This window comes from Thamnophis sirtalis, unplaced genomic scaffold (assembly GCF_051295495.1).
Source record: "Thamnophis sirtalis isolate CommonGarterSnake01/CBP01778 unplaced genomic scaffold, rThaSir2_p1.2 scaffold_4, whole genome shotgun sequence".
NCBI classification, from domain to species: domain Eukaryota; kingdom Metazoa; phylum Chordata; class Lepidosauria; order Squamata; family Natricidae; genus Thamnophis; species Thamnophis sirtalis.
The window spans coordinates 52,194,274-52,218,942 of NW_028261384.1; the positions used below are offsets into that span (position 1 = coordinate 52,194,274).

Consider the following 24,669-nt stretch of genomic DNA (forward strand, 5'->3'; position numbering starts at 1 on the left):
AGTCTACATCTGTATATTTACTAGTGGAATGTTTGATGATATATGTAGTCTTATATGAGATTGAGAAAATGGGCTTTGATTATAAATAAGATATCATAACTTAACAACTTCTTTATTTATTTCAGTGCGAAGGCTAACAACTAATGGCATTCTACTTCAGGTTTTTCCGCTTCATGACCCAGACCATTTAAAAAAACTTGGGCAGATATGGTATGAACAACTGAAAATTAGATACCAACCTTTAGGTAAGTTGACATTACTGATTCTGAAAAAGAACAGACTCAGATTTGCAGCAACTTTGGGGAAGTTGCGTCTTATATTGTGAAAATATGGTAATACAAAATGGATTGCATATTCACAGAGGGAAATCAAGGATTTTTTGCTACAAATATTAAATAGTGAGAAAATGTTTGAAATTGTATATACTTAATAATTGAGATACATACCAGAGACAGAGCAATATGACTTTAGCAATAGCAATAGCAGTTAGACTTATATACCGCTTCATAGGGCTTTCAGCCCTCTCTAAGCGGTTTACAGAGTTGGCATATTGCCCCCACAATCTGGGTCCTCATTTTACCCACCTCGGAAGGATGGACGGCTGAGTCAACCCTGAACTGGTGAGATTTGAACCACCAAGCTGCAGAACTAGCAGTCAGCTGAAGTGGCTGCCGTACTGCACCCTAACCACTGCGCCACCTCGGCTCTTGTAAATAGGACCCATATTTCCATTTTGGGAGATGGCTTGTTTTGTCTTGGTTTGACTTGATAAGTTCAGGAAATAGTGACATGAAGATTTATAAATAGATTTATTATATGCTATATAAATTCACTGAAAGCTACGTAATCCCATTTAGCTTCTGAGTCTGGTTGGTTAGGTATTGCTACGTACTGAATGATATTTATTTTTTTCCCCTCTCACAGATGAAATCCGCTGTTATTTTGGTGAAACACTTGCTTTCTATTTTGCCTTTTTGGAATATATCACATTTGCTTTAATTCCAATGGCAGTCATTGGGATCCCTTATTATGTTTTTGATTGGGAAGATTATGACAAGTATGTGCTATTTGCAGCATTCAATCTGCTGTGGTCTACTGTTATCCTTGAACTCTGGAAACGATCTTGTGCTGTTATGGCTTATAGATGGGGAACATTGATGATGAAGCGACAATTTGAGGAACCAAGGCCAGGATTTCATGGGGTTTTAGGTATCAATCCTGTCACTGGCAGAGAGGAACCCATATATTCCAGTTTCAAAAGACAGTTACGGATTTATTTTGTTTCAGTTCCATTTGTGTGCCTTTGTCTCTGCTTTTCACTTCAAATAATGATGATTTATTTTGACTTGGAATTCCAAGCACGTTTATATTGCGAAGAGAACCAAAATGAATTAAGCGCCTTGATATTATACATGCCCAGCATAATTTATGCTGTTGTGATTGAAATTCTAAATCGAATGTATAGACATGCTGCAGAATTCTTGACCTCATGGGGTAAGATTATTCCACCTTTTTCATATATCTTGTTTATTGCTACTATATTAACATGCTCTATAATATAATTAGTTTCACTCTTGTATGATAGTAAAACTGTCATAATTTAGATGCCAAGATAAAACCTGCAATAAAATAATTAGTACGAAGGAACCTTATATGCATAATTACAGAGGATTCTCATTATGGGCACTATTTATCTTCAATAAAGTTAGTGTGAACACTGAATTAGCAAGTAATGAAACCTCTGCTGGAAATATGTATATTACACAACAAATTTTCTTCTTTCTCTCTTTTCTTTTCCTTTCCTTTCCTTTCTTTTTTTTTTTTGCTGCTCTCTGCATGTTTACAGATGACTGAAAGCAAGTATTTCATCTGATTTTTAAGAACTGATCAAAAAATTACTGCTGAAAACATTGAAATTCAGCACTCTTGTTTGTGACTGTTAAAATATCCATTTTGTTTAGGTTTTTCCCCCTAGAGAGTTGATATCTATGAATCCAATATTGTCCTGTTAGTTTCATTATTTCAAAGCTAATGCAGAGTCCTTTATTATCTGGAAAGGAAAGATCTATTATTTTATAATAATTACTTTATAAAGTAAAATTTGGATAGATGTGAGAGAATTGAATTTTACCTTATAACAGATTATGCAGATTTTGAATCTAGAATGGTAGATCGCTATTCTATGAAGCAGACTGACTTTGACAAGTTACGATTTCATTCTAATCTTTCTAGATTGGGCAAGGTAAAAAGTAATTTGAGTCTGTTAAAGTTTTGGAATAAAATATAACTTTGAATTTAAATAAGATAAAGGCAAAAACGTTAATTAAATAAATTAATGTAGCTACCTTGCAATTGTATCCTACATTTTCCAACCCCACTTTATTAACAAAGTTGATACTGAAGGCTTTGCTACCAGGGTAATTGCCAAGTTCTTGTTAATTCCCTCATACCAAATTTTATTTAAAAAGGATTTTCTATAAAATGGCTTGATTTAAAATTATTTTAATCGTGTCTTATTAAAGAATTCATCCAAAACTCACATATGGATTATCAGACTATAATCAAACTAGTATTTTTAAACTCAGTGCAGTTTTTCTTTCTACACTGTGTACACAATTATTAGGCAAGTTGTATTTTGGAGGATTAATTTTATTACTGAACAACTACAGTGCTCTCAATCAATTCAAAATGTTAATAAATCTCAAACCTGAATATTTAAGAAAGTAAAAGTTGTGGCTTTCTTACAAGAATATCTGTGCACAATCATTGGGTAACTATTAGTGTGCAAAATTATTATGCAACTAAATGAAAATTTGTCCATCTTACTCGTTTATTTGCACTGTTGAAATGAGAATAATAAACAAACAACTCAAAATCTACAAATAAACATTGCTGACATTTCAAAAAAAATCAGTGATCAATATAGCTGTCCTTCTTTTCAATAACAATCGTAAGCCGTCCATTCATGGAATCTTTCAGTTTCTTGATCTGTTGGTGATCAGTTTTTTGTGCAGTAGCAACCACAGCCTCCCAGACACTGGTCAAAGAGGTGTACTGTTTTCCTTCACCCTAAATCCCCCATTTAAGAAGAACCAAAAAGTTCTCAATAGGGTTTAGGTCAGGTGAGGAAGGCAGCCATGTCATTATTATTTCATGTTTAGGGCCTTTACTGACTAGCCACACAATGGAGTACTTTGATACATGCAATAGAGTATTGTCTGGCATAAAAATCATAGTCCTTTTGAAAGATGCAGACTTTTTAGAAGTGTCTTCTAAAAACTGGCAGCAGGTTTGGGAGTTGATTTTGAGTCCATCTTCAACCTGAAAAGGTCCAACTAGCTCATCTTTAATAATACTAATCCTACATCTCCAACTTGCTGGCATCTGAGTTGAAGTGGAGCTCTGTGCTCATTAATGATCCAGCCATAAAACCTTTGAAAAATCTGTCTTCAGATATTTCTTGGTCCAATCTTGCTGTTTCAACTTATGTGTATTGTTTAGTGGTGGTCAGATTTCAGCCTTCCTTACCTTGGCCATGTCTGAGTGCTAAATGCATTGTATTTCTGAGCATTCCAGATAGGTTGCAGTTCTGGAATATGATAGCATTGTAGGATAATGGATTCCTGGTAGTTTTATGTTTGATTCTTCTCAAATCTTTGGCAGTTAATGTGTGTCTTTTTTTCTCGATATGTTTATTGAGACCTTATTGATTAGGTACTTGCATTTGATGGCTCTGTGATCATGCCCAAATATCTTAGCAATTTCAAGAGTGCTGCATGCCTCTGAAATATTTTTTACAATTTTTTTTAATTTTCAGAGTCAGTTAACTCTCTTGTTTGGCCCATTTTGCCTGAGGAAAAGAAGCTGCCTAATAACAACACACACTTTGATATAAGGTGTTGATCTCCTTAGGCCTCACCCTCACTTATTATACAACTACACATCACCTGATACATTTATATCCACTAAGCATTCAAGTTTATACAGCTTGGGAGTGGCAAATATGCATAAAATAATGATACAGTCAATATATTCATTTGCCTAATAATTGTGCACATAGTATAGTAGTATGGACTCTAGATTACTGAAATTGATAGTGCATCTTCTTAAAATCTAAGTGGTCTGATGTTTAAAATAACTCTATAATAAGAAAAAAATAAAAAATTATTAGGAAACAACTATTGCTTTAAGATTCCTTGATTAAGACTTTCTGGGCTATTGAATAAAAGTCAGATTGTTAACACTCTTTAATAATTGACAGCTTCAATAAAAAATGTTAACTTTGAATGTAAAGTTTTTAATGTTTTGTTTAAACATTTAATGCATTCTGTAAAATTATAAATCTCAAAGTAATATGAATAGAAAACCTTGATGAAAAAAAATCTTACCTCCTTAAATTTGTTAGACCTTTTAACAAATAACTTTTAATGTATTTAGTTGTACTATTTTATTTTTATGTTTTTGTTTCGCTGTAATGAAGTTATTAACGTAATCAGGCATACAAATGATATAAATATTGTAATTTAAAATATACATTCTGCAGTTTCTCACACTTTTCATTTTTATAGTCACTCTTGCCTTCATTTGAAAACAAAATATTTCACTTAGTATAAATGATATCTAATATTCTCAATTTTAATTGAATTTCAGAAAACCATAGATTGGAATCTTCATATCAGAATCACTTAGTTTTGAAAGTCTTGGTGGTAGGTATAATTGAGGCATTTTGCTTATGATTGGTAATAAGCTCTGCAGAAAGCCAACTGAAGTGAGTTTGACTTTAGAGTGCTGTTTTTGATCATAAACGACTTCTGTATTGATCATGGCATCCAACCTTTTGGCTTGCCTGGGCTGCATTGAGTGAAGAGGTCTATGGATCGCATCGGGGGAAGAGAAGAAGAAAGAAAAGGAGGCACTGACATCCAACTCTTTCTAGCACAGTGCAAGATAAACACACCCAGCCTCAACTTTTGCTTTTGCACATTAAAACTAGCTATTTCTATAACACCAAATCTTCCATATAACAAAACCAAGATCAAAATTTCTTTTTTTTTCTTCATATGCACAAATTCCAGAAGTGATATCCAAATAAGAACATATTTTCCTCTTTAAATAAAGTAATCAAGTTAACCATTCTTGCTTTATCTTCCTTGCTATGGAAATAATGTGTATTTCTATTTGCACCTAGTAATCTTTATGAACTGTCACCATTTTTATTTACAAAATTAATTGTATTCTTTCAAATTCTTTGGCCTAAAAAAACAGGGTGGTGGTGTTTTTTTCCCCCTTTTCCCTTCCTTTTTTCCTTCAAACTACTATACTTTTTAAAAACAAAAAAGACACCTTTCTTCTTTTATGTCAAAACTTTCTAATACATCTTATTCTTTAACTAACATACAAGTTTTAAACTTCAATATTGCATTTAGCTCCCTCCCTCCAAACTACCCTTTATAGAATAATTATTATTTTCTTTTATAAACATCCTTTTTAACATAGAGTTTTCTTTTAAACTGGTACATCATTTTCTTTTACTTTCTCTTAATACAGGTACTGTCAAATACATTTTCAATAGCTTTTGCCTACTTTAAGAGTTACTAAAACATTATATATATATGTAAATATATATATATATATTTGCAAATTTTGGGTTAAATCTTTCTTTCAGTTGCACATAACAACCAGAGAAAAATGCATCATGATTCCAGTTAACTCATTAAATTTAAGTCATTCTTTCCAGCTTATCTTCATGGAGTAAAAAAAAAATTCTTCTCTGGAAGTATCAAAGACTTGAAGTCCTTTCTTCTTATCACAAGATCCGCAAACTTGTTAATATCCTTAAAGAAAAAGTCCTAAATTTGTCTTTTTTCTCGGAGTTCTTCTTTCAATTGTATTAAGTGGTTTCATTTGAACCATACTAGTGAAGTAAAAATGAAAGTTAATATCCGGCTCTTCCAAACCTGCGATACACTCCTCTGCATTTTCAGCTACTTGTGAAGTTGCCTCAGTAATTTGGTAACATTCTCCACATTTTGCATCTCAGAAGTACTTTGAGAGGATTTTTAACCTCAGAGAACAATTGATCTACAAATTGACGTATTTTATTTAGAGACCTTTCAAATATATCTCTAATACTTTGCTCCACCATCTTGGCTTCCTCTTTTAATCAGAATCAAAAAAGTTTAGCTACCCACAGCTGAGAAGATCAAGCTGCCAGTTACTACAATAGTAAGCTAATATCATGGCTTCAATCTTTATCTTTCTCAGCTTTTTTTTCTTAGCCCACTTCTTTATTTGGCTTGCCTTAGTAGCCTTCTTTCTTGTTCTTTAAGACAAAAAGAAATCCTTAAAATGGTGCGAGTCTTCAAAAAGGTATAGCTGTTGCTAGAAAGAGCCTCTTTTAAATTGATAAGGTAGAATAATAGTCTTTGAAGGTGATTAAGATAAGGAAGGCATAACTTATTGTTGGTTTGAAACATGAATTTCCAAACATGACAGCTTCTTCAGCCCACCGAACAGATTGTAGTCCATTCCCTCCCAGCTTTTAGCATGCAGGCAGCTTCAGAGTTCAACTCCAAAAGCAATCTGCCAGCTTACAGCTATATTGAAGAGTCCAGAGGGAAAGTTCTTTGGTACATTCTGACCACGTGGATCATAAAAACTGATAATATATCAATTCTTTCAGTTAGAAGGCAGAAGAGCAACACTCCATGAAGAAATCCTTCAGAGATCTCTTCCCATGTGTTTGTTCAATTAGCCACGTCCCCATGAAGTACTAACAAACTTTTCTTAAGCTTATTATTTTGAAGTAACTTCTGCTCAAAGAAACTGCCAGATCCATAACCATAAAATTGCAGTGAGAAAGTTAGATTGTTATGGGATCAGTTATGTTGTGGGTCAGGATTTGTGATGGATTTTCTTAAAGCGTTCTTTTACAATGGAGTAGCTCTCTTGATATTGTTGCTTCTACTGTTAAAAGGTAGGATAATAATATCTGTACATCAGATATTTCATATTTAGGGAATGTAAACTCTAAAATCTTATTATTTGCTATATCTTTTGAAAATTGCAGTTCAAATTGTATGTTGACATTGTTAGAATAAAATTTTAATTTGACTTACTTTTATGATACTAATTAGTATCTTAAAGATAACCCAAAAGGACTATACTTAACTCATTGTTGCAACTAAAAAAATTATAGAGCTGATAATGAAAGATTATTTTCTTCTACTGTGGATAAATGCTTATGAGCTGATCACCATAGATCAACTTTCAGATAATTATTTGGGGGAAATCTTTGCTTTCCTATCAAGTAAAAACTGTTCCACACAGTGCAGTAAAAGATTACAGAGCTAGTAAATTTCTAGTTTTGTCATTTTTTAAAAATCTGTATGAATAAAAAGGGGATTCTATGTAGTTGAGTTCTGAAATATTAAATCTATGATATAAAGTTGTTATTTGTAAGCTTATATTATATATATAAAATGTACATGTTTATTTTTAAATAAGACCTTTTAAATAAGCACCATTGCTTATTTTCAAATCCAGAAGAAAATAAGTCTGGGTCTTATTTTCAGGGAAACACGGTAATAGACAATTACTGTTATTCAGGGATAATAATCCAAATTATTTTGTCCTAATTATAATTTTTGGAAAGTTTCTTTTATGTGTATGTATGTGTATATGTATATATGTATGCATGCATGCATGCATGCATGCATTTATTCTTAGTGGAGAGAAGAATCTCTCAAATAAATTATAACTGGAATTTGCAATTCTAGTTTGACAAAATGGGGCATTAAACATTTTAAATTCAGATTTAATCTTTCTTTTGGATAGAAGAAAAGGCATAAACATTAAAATTTAATTAAAAATAAAAACAGCATAGATTTTACCTTATAATCTGGGTTGTGGTTACTTGATTGAAGTAGCATTGTAAATCTTGGGATGTACCTCTAGTTCATAAAATATTTTTCTCAAACTAATTAAAATCAGTTATACACACTTTATATATGTGTGTTTGATGGCTATGCCATATGAATCAGACATTACTCTTTCTGAATATACTGATAGAATGCCTTTTTAATTAATTTTCTATATTTTTTTGCAGTTCAACTTCTTAAACTGCTTTGCCTCTTTATTCTACATTGCATTTATCTTAGTTGACATGAAACTTCTGAGACAGGTAAATTTTGTATGACATGTTTTTAAAAAGCAAGTTAACTTATTTTCTTAATAAATTAATTAAAGTTGTATATTTTTTCGGTTACTTGATTAATTTATGTTTGTACTTAATTTATATCAAGCTTATTCAAACTATTGCTCAATCTTAAATGGCTTGGGTTAAGAAATTCCCAGAACTATTTTCCTGTTATTAAAACAATCTTACATTTACTATTGCACTGATTTATTTGCTCACTGAAAGAACTACTGAAATGTGTTGTTATAAAGGCTGTGTTAGTATGTGTTTGCTTGTATCAAATTTATAAGACTGTTCTTTATTTACTAAACAATGTTCCATGAAAATAACACAGTTCTCCTGAGTTGGTGAAGATAGCAGACAGGATGGATTGTCTCTGGCCAGTGACCAATCGGACTGATTCTATAGCTGTGACATCACTGGTACCACTGGTGACTTCTCTCAGCTTTAGACTCAGTCCTATCAGGACTGGACACATAAATTAGCTGTCCTCCAAATTAATTAATTAATCATGTCCATTTTTCCAAATTTAATTTCCCAAAATTCAAATTGACTCGTCTAAAGTTTTGCTACTGCTCTTCTCAATCGTGAAGGCTCTTCTCAATGCAAACAGCTTTTTTCCTGCTCTTCTGAGATTGCAGGTGCCACGATGTAACTCTGGAGCACCCCGTGACACTTAAGCATTGGACAAGCCCATGGGCGGCAACCCAATGGCTGTTGCCCACCATGAGACCACCTCATCTGGCAATCCAGCGCTGCTGCTCTGCTGGCTGCTCTTCAGCTGCAAAAATACCTCCAGAGGCTTTCCCCCCCCCCTTCTTTCAGAGCTCCAGTGCCCATTTTCTGTGTGCCAAAAGCTCTGGTGGCCATTTTGAATTCACCTGACTGTTTAATTTGGCGCCAAGTCTCTTCTCAGCACCTAGCCGCTTCAGGTGCAAGATTCATTGTGGTGAGTCCCTGAACCACCAATTATCATGGCTTCTACAAGGGGGGATCAAGGCCAGGCAAGCCCAGTCATTTCACCCCCTGATAGCCCGGTGGCAGGTCCATCTGGGGTAACAACCACAAAGAAAAGGCCAGCCCCAGAGCCTTGCCCTAAGGGCAGGCCTCCTAAAATGTCCAAGGCTGCCCAAAAGGCAGAAGACCATCACCAGTGCCAGCTGGACAAGAAGTTTGCAAAAGCGCAGAGCTTAGCTGCTCAAGCTTCTGCAGAGTGCCCTGCCAGCCGTCATCCATTTCTGCTGGACCCATTGTCACTAGAAAGCCCAAGGCCCACTGATCTGTCCTCAGATAGTGAGGAAGAATCACAGGAGTCTTCACACCAACCCAATTCTGGGCCTATTGAACCATCTCCAGCTCCTTCTGTTTCACAGCTTCTCCTGAGATACAGCCTTCATTTTTAGTTTCCCAGGGTCCTTCACCATCAGTAGGGCTGGATATGGTCTCCATTATATCCGAGGGGATTGCAGCTAGCCTCCAGCAACAACAACAGGATGCTATTCTAATGGCTTCTCTACCTGCTCCCAGTGTGCCATCACCTAGACCTTTTCACACCAGCAAAAGTCCATCCACACAATCAATCCCATCTCATTCTGATCAGGCCTCAGTGGGGGTGGAAGAGAAGCAGGCAGTTAGGGATTCTGACGTCTGAAGATGAAGATTTAACTCCTGACCAGCCTACCTTCGTAGGATTATTCAAACCAGCTGCCTTTAAATCCCTTCTCCTTAAGACCAAAAAGATTTCCAAGGTGGGGTTAGCCCTGCCTCAGGTTGCAGATTCAGGAATGGGGGAACCAGAGGTTCCTCTTTTTCTTTTCTTTTTTTTAATATAATTTTTTATTTTTATTACATAGACAACACATAGACACAACAATAAAAAAAAAAGAAAAAGAAAAAAATCCACACAAAAAAAAGCATAATCACATACAGCATGTCGGTGTTTTAACAGCCATAATCTCGAATAACATTTACCATCTCAGATTTTTCATCTAGTATAACTAAATACCTCACTTTCATTGTACAGTATATGTTCAGTTACAATTAGTATTATTCTTTTTCCAGTAAATCATAATTCCCCAACATTCTTGATTGTCTATTTGATAACAGTATACCTTTATATAATCCCCATGTGATAGAATTTTTTTTTTTTACCAACCATTTATATTTGTATATCACTATTTTCAATTATGCATAATTCCACCAATCAACTATCAGGTATGCTTATGTTCATTATTATCCTTGTACATCATACATTCAAACAGAAATCTTATTCCTTCATTTTTCAACAAAAATATTCTAAATAGTCGCTACATATATATACCAATTCTCAATTATTCCCTTATTAAAATTATTTATCAACAACAAGATATCATTGTAATATGTTCTTAACGTTATACATTATATCACCAATCCTCTATCAAGTATACATAAAATCATTATTATCCTTATCCTTTTTAAAGCAAAACATTCTAAAGTATTCAATTCATAGATATATCAGTTTTTCATTGTATCGTTGTTAATTTATTTCACAGCATGATTGTGTTATCATTTAACTCCTTCAGTTAAAGCATGAGTAAAACATTTTTCATTTCCAAGTTTTTCCCCCAGCCACTGATAAAACAAGTCCCTTATCTTATAAAATTGCTCATCCTCTTGTTCTCTAATTTCAAGTTATGCCCCTAATGAAAAACAAGATGAATTCTATAAAAAATTACATAAAAGAATTTTGGACTTAGACTATGTTGATATTTGTATGATGGGAGACTTTAATGGCATCGTGAACCAAAATATGGACTATAAAACACACAAAAGAAAAAAGTTAAATAGAAAATTGCTGCCAAAATCCTTCTTTAGGATGATAGATGAAGTAAATCTAAAAGATATATGGAGAGAAAGAAATGTCAAAAAAGAACAATACACTTTTTATTCAAATAGACATTCAACATTTTCTAGAGTAGATATGATATGGGCTTCAGCAGAATTGAGCTGCAATGTACAAGAAATTGAGATTGGAGCAAGCACTTGGGCGGACCACAACCCAATTTCAATTAAGTGGAAAGGCCAAAGGGCAAGATCTAGATGGACATTAAATAACACCATATTGAAAGAAAAAGACTTTGTACAAAAAATGGAAAAAGAGTTAGTCCTTTTCTTTAAAGAAAATAGGAAAGAAGATACAACAATGCAGAATCTTTGGGACACAATGAAGGCTGTTATTAGAGGTCTCATAATAGACTATACAAGGAAAAGAAACCTAAAGAAAAGACAAATGCATAAAGCCTTAGATAATGATTATAAAATACTTGAAAGAGAATTACAGAGATCGCCACAAAAAAAAGATGTTAAGATAAAAATGGATATAATTAAACATAAAATGGACCTACTGGAAAAGGAAGAACTGGCACAAAAAAATTAGAGGTGCTAAACAGAACTATTTTGAAAATGCAAATAAACTAGGCAGGTGGTTGGCATATAAGTTGAAAAAAGAGAGAGAAACAAAGAAAATATTCCAATTAAGAGATGAACAAGGACAAATTCAGTATGGAAATACTGAGAAAAAAAATATTATACAAGACTACTATGCTAAGCTCTACGAACAAGAGAAGGTGGAGGAGGGAGGAGTCAAAAAGTACTTACAGGATGCCAATCTTCCCCAGATATCAGATGAAATTAAAACAATGCTAGAAAGTAAAATAACAATGATGGAGCTAACAGATGCACTTAAAAAACAAAACAACGGGAAAGCCCCAGGACCGGATGGACTACCTGTGGAATTTTACAGAACATTTGAAGAAATTTTGACTCTCCCACTCCTACAAGTTATGAATGAAGGTGATGTTTGAGAGTAAAAGTCATGGTCAGAAGCATATATTACATTGCTACCCAAGGAAGAGACCAATCTAACACAAATTAAGAATTATAGACCAATCTATTTATTAAATTCAGACTATAAGCTATTTGCATCTATACTAGCAGAGAGACTTAAAAATATTTAAATGGCTTCATCCACTCAGATCAAAATGGCTTTTTACCTAAGAGACAAATTAAAGATAATATGAGAATGATTTTGAATACTTTGAATATTATGAGGCCCACCCCGAAAAACAAATGGCTTTGATGTTTCTTGATGCGGAGAAGGCCTTTGACAATGTGAATTGACAATTTATGTTTTTACAACTGGAGCAGATGAACTTTGGTAAGAAATTTACTCAAACCATACGAATGATATATCAGAAACAAGCAGCAAAGATAATGGTAAATGGAGAATTAACAGATCCTATTGAAATAAAGAGAGGTACGAGACAAGGTTGCCCATAATCACCATTACTCTTTGTCTTAACATTAGAGGTCTTAAACAGAAAGATCAGAGAAGAAGAAGAAATAAGAGGAATGAAAATTAAGAAAGAAGAATATAAGCTACAAGCGTTTGCAGATGATCTAGTCTTTATTCTTGAAGATCCATTAGAAACAGCACCCAAACTGCTAGAAAGAATAGAGGAATATGGAAAAGTAGCAGGCTTGAAAATAAACAAAGACAAAACAAAGATTATGACAAAGAATATGCCAGCAACACAAAAGGAAGAGTTGTCAGAAACTTTGCAGATTCAAATTACAAGCAAGGTTAAATATTTGGGGATATATCTATTACCTAGATGCAGTACTCTTAAGGAGGACAATTATACTAGACTAAAACAACAAATAGCGACTGATCTGATGAAATGGGAAAATTTGTATCTATCAATGATGGGAAGAATTTCTACAATTAAAATGAACATTTTACCTAGAATTTTATACCTGTTCCAGACGATCCCAATCAGATTGGGTAAGGAATTTTTTCAAGATTTAAACAAAATAGTTTTGAAGTTTATTGGGCAATGGAAAAAAGCTAGAATAAAACTTAAATTGTTACAAGATGCTAGAATTAGAGGAGGATTGGGCCTACCTGATTGGGAGCTAGACTACCAAGCAACAAACTTGATGTGGATTAAGGAGTGGATATCATTAAAAAATTCTAGATTATTGAATGTAGAAGGTCATGATTTACTGTTGGGATGGCATGCTTTCTTATGCTATAAGGGAACTAAAGCACATGGTTATTTTAGACGACATTATATAAGGGAGGCATTGTTATTAAACTGGGAAAAGGTTAAAAGATTACACTACTTAAAAATTCCAGTCTGGATATCAACAATTGAAGCATTTTCATATCCAATAATATATAAAAAGGAACAAATAGTTAGATATGTTGAAATATTGAATGCAGAGGGTGAACTCAAATCTATTCAAGAATTGAAACAAGAAGGGATAGAAATGAACTGGTATTCATATGTACCGATACAACCTAGATATAATGAAGATAGAAAATCCAAAGGTTTTTACAATAAAATGACTGAGTTAGACAAAATTTTAACAGGTACTGATGAAAAAGTAATTAAAAAACTATACGGATATTTATTGGAGGTTAATTACAAGAAGAACAAGTCAAAGAAACTATGATAGCTTGGGGAAAATTTATTAGGTATGGGATTGATTTAGAGAAATGGCAGAAACTGTGGTCTCAAAATTATAAAATGACAATGTCTACGGCATATAGAGAAAATTTGTATAAGATGTTTTACAGGTGGCATCTACCCCCAACCAGAATTGCAAGAATGTCCAAGAATAAATCAGAAAAGTGTTGGAAATGTCATCAGATACCGGGCTCATATTACCACATGTGGTGGACTTGCATTGAAGCTAAAAGATACTGGACTAAAATCCACATGTGGTTGGAGAAAATGACACACAAACAAATAGACTTTAAACCAGAGGTCTTTTTATTGGGGATCATACCAGAAATTTATAACAAAGGCTTAAAATATCTGATTGTAAATGTGTTAACAGCAGCCAGAATCATATTTGCAAAAAGCTGGAAAAATGAAACAATACCAAAACAGGAAGAAGTTATTTGAAAAATAATGGACTGTGCTGAAATGAGTAAATTGACACTTGAAATTAGAGAACAAGAGGATCCTCTTTTTCTGAAGTGCACCGTGGTAAAAGAAGTCATCCCCTCTACCAAATTATTTTTGGATCTGGTCCAAAGACAATGGGGTTCCCCGGGATCGGATCCCCTCCCTAATTCTCTGGACAGGAGGCTCTACAATGTGGGGCAAGAGCTTGCTCAGTTCCTGGAAATCCCATCCCTGTGGCGGCCCTGTCCTTCTCCTCGGTTCTGACAGGGGCCCCAGAGGGAGTTTTGAAGCCTGAAGATGCATTCAGAGCAAATGCTGGTCAAAGGGCACCAGGCTTCGGCCTGGGCAGTTAGATCATCTATCTCTGCTTCCTTTTTCAGCAGAGCTGCCATTCTCTGGATCAAACAGATCCAGGAACGGCTTCCCCCTTCTGATACTAGGACCCATAGTGACCTCAACAAAATTAAAGCTGCCATGGAATTTGCGGCTGACGCCTCCCTCAATTCAGTCAGATTTTCATCTAAAGACATGGCTTCTTCTGTTTCTACCAGAAACAGTGGAAGCTGGCTTCAGCTCTATTTGAGGGAGAAAAACTTTTTGGGGCTCTGTTAGAACCCCTCCAGGTGGAATCTCACGACAAGCGCAAGGTCCTGCCTTCCCTTTTTTGGAAACCTGAAAATAAATCTGCTCCCTCATACCACAGATCTCCCTTTTGGGGAGAGGATGGGGGGTTCTATGCCTCTCATCCCCAATGCCAATTAAACTTCAGGTAGTCCTACCAACCTCAGGACAGATTTGGGAAGGGAAATAAATGTCTCCCTCCCAAGAAACCTTTTAAGGGCTCTTCCAACCGACCATTCAGACGTCAGAAGTGACTATCTGGATGGTCTCCCAATAGGGGGTTGCCTGTCAGCCTTTGCCGATCGGTGGACAGCCATAACCACGGACCAGTGAACCTAAATACAATAAAATTGTATTGTATTGTATTAGCCTGTTGTTGGAATTTCTCTTCCCCCCCCCCCCGATGCTTTTTCTCCCTTGTGCTGCTTCTTGGGAAGCATCTCGCAGGCTCCTGATGGAACAAGCCATCCAACACCTGATGGAGATCCAGGCAATTCAATCGGTCCCTCTGAATCAGGTAGGTCAAGGGTTTTACTCACAACTGTTTGTTGTCCCAAAAGATCAGGGGGGTGGAGAGCAATCCTTGACCTAAAGACTCTGAATCTGTATATCAAATACTGCAGGTTCAAAATGCTTTGCCTCCAAACAATTCTGGAAGGGATCAAGGAGGGTGACCACCTAACATCGGTGGACTTAATGGAGGCATACATCCATATCCCATATACTGCCTGCCCACAGACAGTACCTACGTTTCTGCTATGCATCAAAGCACTACCAGTACAAGGTGCTCCCGTTTGGCCGAACATTGCGCCGAGAGTGTTCACCAAGATATTAGAAACAATAGCAGTCCATCTTCATGCCCAGTCCATCAGACTACAGTGCTACCTTGATGATGTGCTGATACAGGTCAGCACACCAGGCATGCAGGGATCTCCAGGCCAGTCTGTCAATACTTAGGGAACACGGGTTCTCCATAAACATGGAGAACAGGTCTATCACTGGAACGCCAAACCTGTTGGTCAGTTTGAGGGACAGCTAAGGTGTTATGCTCCATCCTGCGTGATCGACTTGGGATCGACTCAGCCAGTCTGCCGGGACATTGTCCACCCCGCTGATGTGTTCCGTGTGGAGAGACAATAGATGATGTTCCACCCAGGTGTCCAGGCGATTCACCTTGTCCATCAGAGCAGGGGACCATGTGTCCCCTTGCTGGTTTATATGTGCTTTCATTATTATATTGTCCATGAGGACTAGCACATGTGAGTTTGTCCCAAGGTCTCGGAACTGCTTGAGCACTAGATGAACAGCTCGCAGCTCAAGCCAGTGTTTTCTCTCGCAAGGAGACCAGGTGCTCTGTGTCATTTGAGAGAGGAGATGGGCCCCCCAAACCGCGAGGGTGGCATCCATGGTGACCATGATTCAGGATGGTTCCTGGAAGGAAGACCCCTGGGCTACTTTTGGAGAGAGCCACCACCCCAGGGACCTGGTTACCTCTGTTAGTAATGTGATAAGTCTTGGTGAACAGCTTGTGTTGGCTCTTTGGAATGGCAATAGGAACCACTGCAGTTTCCGGCTGTGCAGTCTGGACCAGGGGACAATGCTGAAGCAGGAGACCATCTTCTCCAGCAGTTGGGAGAGACAGAGTAGAGATGTTCTGCGGCTCCTTTTCACCTGTCCAGCCATCTGCTGCAGACTGGAGAGACGGTCTGGGGAGAGAAAGACTGCGTCCTGCACCTCTCAACAACAAGCTGCCCACCTTGGGCCCCGGGTCAGCAGGGATAGATGATCTCCATTGCAGGTGGACGGGGGGCGGGGGCTACTATACACTTGTGATGGTTCAGAGGGTCATCAGCAAGATGATCAAGGAGCGGGCTGAGCTCATTCTTCTAGCCCTCACTGGCCATGCAGGCCATTGTTCACGGACTTGGACAACCTCTTGGTGGCCCCTCTGTGGCGGATCCCCCTGCACAAAGCCACCCTGACACAAAGCTCGCTCGTCCATCCTGACCCACTGTGGATACAGTTGACCCCTTGGAGATTGAGCGGACAGCCCTAGCTGTGGTGAACCTCTCTGCAAGGGTCATTCAGACTCTCCAAGCCTCCAGGCACACCTCAACCAATCGTATCTATATAATGCCACCTGGAGGGCCTTCCACACCTGATGCAACAGTCACGATATTGTCCCAACCTTAGCATCAGTTCCAGCAATCTTGGACTTCCTCCAGCAAGGACTGGACTCTGGACTTTCTATCAACACCCTAAAAGGACAAGTGGCTGCACTAGCATTGGTTCTCATATCTCCATTCTCCGAGACTCACTCTCACCATCCATTAGTGACTTGATTTCTCAGGTGAGTGGCCAACATCAGCCCTCCTACCATGCATAGTGCCCACCTGGGACCTGGACAGAGTTCTGGATGCTCTCACTAAATCCCCCTTTGAGCCACTTGGCACCATCTGCATGAGGTACCTGTCCCTGAAGGTCGGCTTTTTGGTGGCAATTACCTTTGCATGCCACATCTCTAAAATTGCAGCCCTGTCCACTAGACAAGACCTTTGTATTTTCCATGAGGACAGGGTGGTGCTTCGACTTGAGCCAGCTTTCATCCCAAAAGTCAATAGTAGATTTCACAGGCCCCAGGCGATCGTCCTCCCCAATTTTTGTCTTTCCTCTGCGCATAGAGTTTAGCGCAAATGGCACAAGCCGCACATTCCACATCTACATCTCGAGAACTGCTTCCTTCCAGTGCTTGGAGGCCTTGTTTCTTTCTTTTCATCAAACTAACATGGGTGCCAAAGTCTCTTCCAAGTCTGTCGGACGCTGGATCCGGTCCTGCATCTTGAAAACATATGGAGTTCTTGAACTACCTTTCCCACCTCATGTGACAGCGCATTCAACATGCAGCGCAGCTGCCTCGGCAGCATGGTCTACCCAAATTTCCATGGAGAAAATTTGCAAAGCGGCTACATGGTCTTCACTATCTTCATTCATCAACCATTATAGACTAGACAGATATGCATAAGCAGATGCTGCTGTTGGCAGGAGGGTACTTCAAAAAGTCAGAGCTGAACATTTGGCTTCATGCCAGTCATCTACCCACCCTTAACTCTATGGGCAAGCTTTGGTATGTCCCATTCTGGCTGCTGTCTCCACCAACTGGGGAGAATGGGCCTTGGTCCTTACCTGATATGCCTGTTCTCTGGACGGTGGAGACAACAGGCAGCCCCATCCTTAGCTGACTTTATTCTGGGACTCTTTTTACTGATTTTTTGACTTGAATAGGTTGGGGGATAATGGAGGAGAGCGTGAGAGTGTTATCTATTCTTGTGATTAGCACCATGCGTCAGTCTACAGATCTACCTTCATTAAAGCTGGGAGGAGTCACCAGTGGTACCAGTGATGTCATAGCTATAGACTCAGTCCAATTGGTCACTGGACAGAGACAACCCATTCTGGCTGCTGTCTTCACCGTTCGGAGAAAGAGCGTATCAGGTAACGACCAAAGCCCATTTTGGCAGCACTCCTGTTTATAAACTAAGATTTGCTAAGATCATTTCTGTCATAGTACATTAACATAGGATTCAATGCCTTCATAAAATATATTTTTAAAAAATATATATTTGCATTTCAGACTTCAGAAGTGTCATGAATGGGGGCGAAGCAGTAAAAGTATTTAATAGAATTTTCTTGCTTACAAGAAAATTTTGCAGTAATAATATTTGAACTTGAAGCATTTTTAAAATTATCTTCTAACTGACAATTTTGTGCAGAGAATGTTTAATTCAGTAAGGCTTCTGAAAGGTAATTGATACCAGGACTGCAAATGAATTATTTATATAATTATTGTTACACACATCTCTGATATCAACCTCAATACAAAAATCTGGATTACCATATTTTTCAGAGTATAAGATGCACTGGAGTATAAGACACACCAAGGTTTTGAAGAGGCCAATTTTTAAAAAAAGGTTTTGCACTCTGCAAACCTCCCAAAAACATGAATGTTTTTTCCAAAAAAGGGCATGAATAGTCTTGTAGGAGGCTTGTAGAGTGCTCCTGCGGGGTGCCCCCCCAAAACGAGCAAAAAACACATTTTTTTGTGAAAATGAGCCCTTTTTGGTCAAAAAAAATGGGCATGCATAGCCTTTAGTGCTCCTGGGGGCTGTGGGGGGCAAAATTGAGTAAAAAATTGGCCATTTTTTGCTGATTTTTGCCCTTCCCACGCCCCCAGGAGCAGTCTGCAAGGCACCTAAAGGCTATGCACAGCCATTTTGGTGAAGGGGACGGGGTTTTGGGAGGCAAAAAATGCTGTATTCAGTGTATAAGATGCACCCAGATTTTCAGCCTCTTTTTTGAGGGAAAAAGGTGCATCTTATACTCCGAAAAATATGGTAATACAATATATGCTTAAATGTTTATATCAGCACCGTTTGTTGGAATTCACTTGATCCTTTATTGGTTATAAATATATCACCAATGCTAAAGATCTGTTTATTTATTAAATCGATACATATGGCTGCCCACCTGCAAATGTAATTTTGGACTGTTAACAACACTTTAAAAGCAATGGATTTTTTTTAAAATCACACATAAAATATGTTGAAGCACTGTTTAATTTTGGTTTTTTAAAATTTTCTTAAAGAGCTTGGCAACTTTACTAATAACTTCACAAGTCCTTAATCAGTTTGTGGAAGCTGCACTGCCTTATTGGCTACAAAAAAGAAGGAATAAAACAGTAGAGAAAAAGGTGAAAGCACTGGAAATAGATACTGACATGTCCTTATTTGAACAAGTTAATATGGAAAAAGGAATGGATACTTACTTGGTAAATTATGCTATCTCCTTTCTTCTAATCCTATTAGATTTAATTCAAGTTTATTCAGTCAGTGATTGCCAAAATGATATAAACATATATCTTTATAAAAAAATACTTGGACATGTTTGTGTTAATTGTGCCTAAAGGTAGTCTATTTTATGAACTGTAGATTATGAAAATACTTGGATTTTAATATGCCAAGAGAATTCAGTTAGAATATAATAATGTACACAATTTTAATCCAAAATTCCATCTAGTTTACCTGCTTTTCTAAGTTTACATGTCTTGTATATACCTATCAAGTAAAATTTAATACATGTCCTCGTGAATCCAGATTTGACTATTCCACTTGTAATACTTGTCAGTTTTCCTTTTGTTTCTTTAATTTTTTCCCCTTTGGGAAATGGCTGTCATTAATGGAAAAACTTTTGGGGATCAGCCTATTTTTGTCATTAGCTTTTAAGAGTATTTAATTTAGGGTTATGTTTAGCAATAATGATAGTAATGTAATATATGTGGTATAGAAATTATGTTGAATGTAGCTGTACTTTAGGAAATAAAATTATCAAAATGGGTGACTCATAGTTAGATGTACACCTTTTCTTATGCAACAATGTCTTGAAACTCTTGTTTCATGTGAAATGATTACATAAATATGATTAATTAGACTTCAAACAGCAATAATTTAGAATGAATACTCTCATTTTAATCCTATTGTCCACTTTCATCTTTTTAATTAATTAGCCATGTACATAAATTTGCCAGGTGTTGTAAAGCTGCTTCTTATTTGAAAATTATTAATAAAATATTGTCTTTCTTTTCAGGGTACTTTTGATGATTATTTGGAGTTGTTTTTACAATTTGGTTATGTGAGCCTTTTTTCATGCGTCTACCCTTTGGCTGCTATTTTTGCTGTGCTAAACAACATCACTGAGATGTATTCCGATGCCTTAAAAATGTGCAGTGTTTTTAAACGCCCATTTTCAGAGCCTGCTGCAAATATAGGTGTATGGCAGGTAATTCATGTAAATAATTATGTTTTCTAAACTTTATAGATATTATTAGCATTGAGAAGATTAAGTCAAACATAACATATTTTTTAAGAGGCAACTGGACTTTCTTAAGTTTTTTTTGCAGACATTCCATTTCTCATCCAAGAAGCTTCTGGATGATGGGAATCAGGGGTGGGTTGCTGCCGGTCCTTGCGAACTGGCTGGTCAATGGACCCGGAAGTAAGTTCCGGAACGCCTGCCCCGCCCCTGGCCCTGTATACCCGGCTCAGAAAAGCAACTCCGGGAAGGTCTTTTGGTGGCGCTCCCTTGTCTTTCAAGCCGCCTCATTTCCAATGGGGGGGGGGGAGAAATTGATCTTTTTTGTCCCTCTCCATGGATCCCCACCCCAATTGGAAACAAGGTGGCTATGAAAGAGAAGGAAGTGCGACCCACACTGCATATACAGACAGCAAAAGAAAGAACAGGAGAGGAGTTCCAAGTGGGGCTTTTCAAACAGCCAAACTCCTCTTCTGTCCCTTCTTTTGCTGTTTGAACAAGCTGTGCGGGTTGCGCTCCCTTTTCTTTCACAGTCACCTCGTTTCCAATTGGGGGAGGGGGGAAGAAATCAATTTTTTTCCGTCCCTCTCCATGGATCCCCACCCCAATTGGAAACGAGGTGGCTATGAAAGACAAGGGAGTGCGACCAGCACTGCATGTAAAGATAGCAAAAAAAGGAACAGGAGAGGAGTTCCAAGCGGGGCTTTTCAAACAGCCAAAATCCTCTCCTGTCCCTTCTTTTGCTGTTTGAACAAGCCGTGCGGGTTGCCCTTGTCCTGGCTGCCCCGCTGCCCGTGCACTCCTATGTTTTCCAAGGCATAGAGTGATTCCGGAGCCCATCCGTCACCCCTGTGGAAAACATAAGCGCGCACACACAGCCTGCACAATTACAGCCCTGGAGAGTGGAGACTCTCGGAAGGAAGCCAGAGGCAGTGGGGCAGCCAGGTCCCTCGCCCTCAGAGGGAGGAAGGGCCAGTTGGGAGAGGGGCTTTGGTCCTGCTGCCTCTGGTGGACGAAGCTTTACTGGCCCGTGGCGAAGATTGCGTCCCTCATCCTGGAGCCTTCAGAACTTGTTCTCATTCGCCCGGGCTTGTGCAGAGGCTTCACTCTCCAAGCCTGCAATTGTGCAGGCTGTGTGTGCGCGCATATGTTTTCCACGGGGATCAAAGATGGGCTCTGGAGTTGCTCCACGGCATGGGGCTGTGGCTGGAACACCAGGAACGTGAGGGGGACCAGCGGGGCCTCGTCCTTTTGGAGAGGACCTGTCCCCAAAGAGAGCAGATGTGATGGCATTGGTTTTGGGATGTTCTGCGGAGCCCACCAGGGAAGAACGCTGCTGCCAGATACTTTTAACCATATATTTTGCTCCGATGTCTGCAGAATGCTGCAAAAAACCATGAATACATGCCAGTTGTTGAGTGTTTCAAATGTGATTGGAACACTCAACAAGGTGACCCCAGTATGTATGTGTGTATCTGTTTGTGTGTCTATGTGTATGTGTGATAGAGACAGACAGACAGACAGAGGCACAGAGAGATAGAGGGAATGAGAGACAGACACAGGGAGGGAGGGAGGAGAGAGATACACACACACAGAGAGACAGACAAACAGACAGAGAGAATCACATAGAGAGACACAGAGAGAGGGAGGGGGGAAGGAGAGAGAGGCAAAGACACACACACAAACACACACACACAAACACAAACTCACACAGAGAGAAAAAGAAAGAAAGGAATAAAGAAAAAAAGAAAGAAAAAGAGTGAGAGAGATGAAAGAAAAAAAGAAAAAAGGGACAGAGAGACAAAAGGAAGGAAAGAGAGAGAGAGAAAGAGAGAGAGAGATAAAGAAAGAAAGAAAACACATGGCCGGCAAGCCACTCCCAGAAAAGAGGCCATACCCACAGAGTAGGTTCCAAATTTTTTTGATACCCACCACTGGTGGGAATGAATGGTGGGAATTGAAGGATTTATATTCCTTGCAGGCAGCTGGTCATTTGCATTCTTTTAGAGAGTTGTTGAGGTCATTTGGAGGTTTATCTGTGTTCTCATGGTCACCTGAATAGTGCAAATGGAACTGCCGAAAGAACTGTGTGTTGACTGGAGATATATAATGTCATAACACTCCCCCTGTTGAGAGAGGGCTGTTCAGTTTTGACATAGATGGCATCTTTGACACCTCTTTCAAACCAGCAGTCCTCTCTGTCCAAAATGTGAACTTTGCTGTCTTCAAAAGGTTGGTATTTGTCTTCTAAATGCAGATGGCCAGCTGAAATTTGTTCTGATAGGTTTGTTCTCCTATGTTGTGCCATGTGTTTATGAAGTGGTTGTTTTTGATATGACAACTAGAGTACGTGCTCACAACCAGCAAACCTGTTGCTAAAGTCCACCTCTGGGTTCAGCTGATAGGGGGGTATTCCAGGAGGCCGATCCACCCACTAATCAGCTGCTTGAGCTGAATCAGGCTAAGCATGCTAGCCAGATGAATACCGATGGATGCTGGTAGAAAGAGGCAGAATATTTTTTTCTTATTTTCCTCCCCAAAACTAAGGTATGTCTTATACTCTAGAGCATCTTATACTCAGAAAAATACGGTAAATGTATCATTGCTGAAATTATGCAGATTCTTATCCAGTTGTAGGTGCCAATGAATATTAAACAGAGTATCAGAATATAATGTGATTGTAGTTAATACATTTTATTTATTTTTTATTTCCTTGGTTCTTTTAGATGGCTTTTCAAACTATGACTGTAATCTCAGTTATTACAAACTGTATCCTAATTGGCATGTCACCGCAAGTAAATGCACTCTTCCCAGATTCCAAATCTGAACTTATCATAATTGTAGTGTTGGCAGAGGTAAGTCAAGGTTTAAATATTTCTTATATTTCAGAAAAAGTTACTATGTCTTACATATAATTTCTTGACTACCTTTATCTTGGCAATCAATTAATCCTGAAAGTTGTGTTAATGTTTTAATACGTTAGCAATCCCTTTGTACCATATTACATCTCTGCTGTAAAATATGAGTTGGTTATAGAAAGCACACACTTTATCTTGATAGAGGAGACTCATGAATTTGGTTTATGAAGGACAGTTATAAAGGCAAGATAGGTAAATGCAAAAGGGGTATTGTTGAAAACATCATTTCTTCATTCCCCCCACCTTGCTGTTTATTATATCCGACTAAGAAAAGACAAGGAAGCAAGGCTAAGAGCAATTGTTGGCAGAGATAAGAATTTACATCCACAATCAACTATAGGTAGTCGTCAACTTACGACCAATCATTTAAGGACTGTTCAAAGTTATGATACCGCGCCCCCCCCCCAAAGGTAATTATGTCTTGAAGTTACATCTACTGCAACACACCTGTGGTTGTTTATCTTTAAGACTGACTTCAGAGAAGCTGCAGCACCCTGCCTATTCCCCTCTCCCACCCTGCCTGTCCAGATTCCCACAGGCATTGGCCTTGTTTGCCATGCTACTGGATTCTATATACTCTTCCCCATCCCACCCCTATCACCTACCTTTTCATCTCCAGAACTCAGTAGGTCGGGGTAGAGAAGAGGGACAGGCCTTTTTGTTACTGGGCCACATGGCCCAATCCCACAAACAGCCATCAATTTCTGAGCAAAATATATACTGATGAAGCTAAGGCTAGGTTTAGCAAAGAACAGAAAGATGAGAGTTTGGAAATTGAGATCATTTCCAATTGTACTTTTAAATATATTTATCAATAGGAATAAAACTATTTTTGTTCATTTGCCATATATGATGGTATGGGTCCCCATTAGGAGTCTCTCAAGTTTCAGTCTCATATATCTTTATATCATGTTCTGGGGCCAAGTTTTCTTTTCCAAATTTAAAGTTGCTGGGTTCTCTTCCCACTTCTAAAAATGAATCTCTAGATCAAAATAACCATGCATATGAAAAACTAAGAAATCATTTCTTTATAAGACGATCAATTGTGTAGACTATGAATGGAAAAACCGTGTTTCCCCAAAAATAAGACACACCCTGCTAATAAGCCCAATTG

The 24,669-nt window shown here is 37.9% G+C and overlaps 1 protein-coding gene across 1 annotated transcript in view; it reads left to right on the plus strand.

Moving 5' to 3' along the window:
- Positions 1 to 24,669, plus strand: part of ANO10 (anoctamin 10) — a 138,705-nt gene that overhangs the window by 38,281 nt on the left and 75,755 nt on the right. The window contains exons 6-12 of the mRNA XM_087712906.1: positions 126 to 245; positions 925 to 1,494; positions 4,651 to 4,706; positions 8,108 to 8,182; positions 19,415 to 19,597; positions 20,413 to 20,604; positions 23,364 to 23,492. Coding sequence (XP_087569032.1) covers positions 126 to 245; positions 925 to 1,494; positions 4,651 to 4,706; positions 8,108 to 8,182; positions 19,415 to 19,597; positions 20,413 to 20,604; positions 23,364 to 23,492 — 1,325 coding nt within the window. The remainder of the gene's footprint in view (positions 1 to 125; positions 246 to 924; positions 1,495 to 4,650; positions 4,707 to 8,107; positions 8,183 to 19,414; positions 19,598 to 20,412; positions 20,605 to 23,363; positions 23,493 to 24,669) is intronic.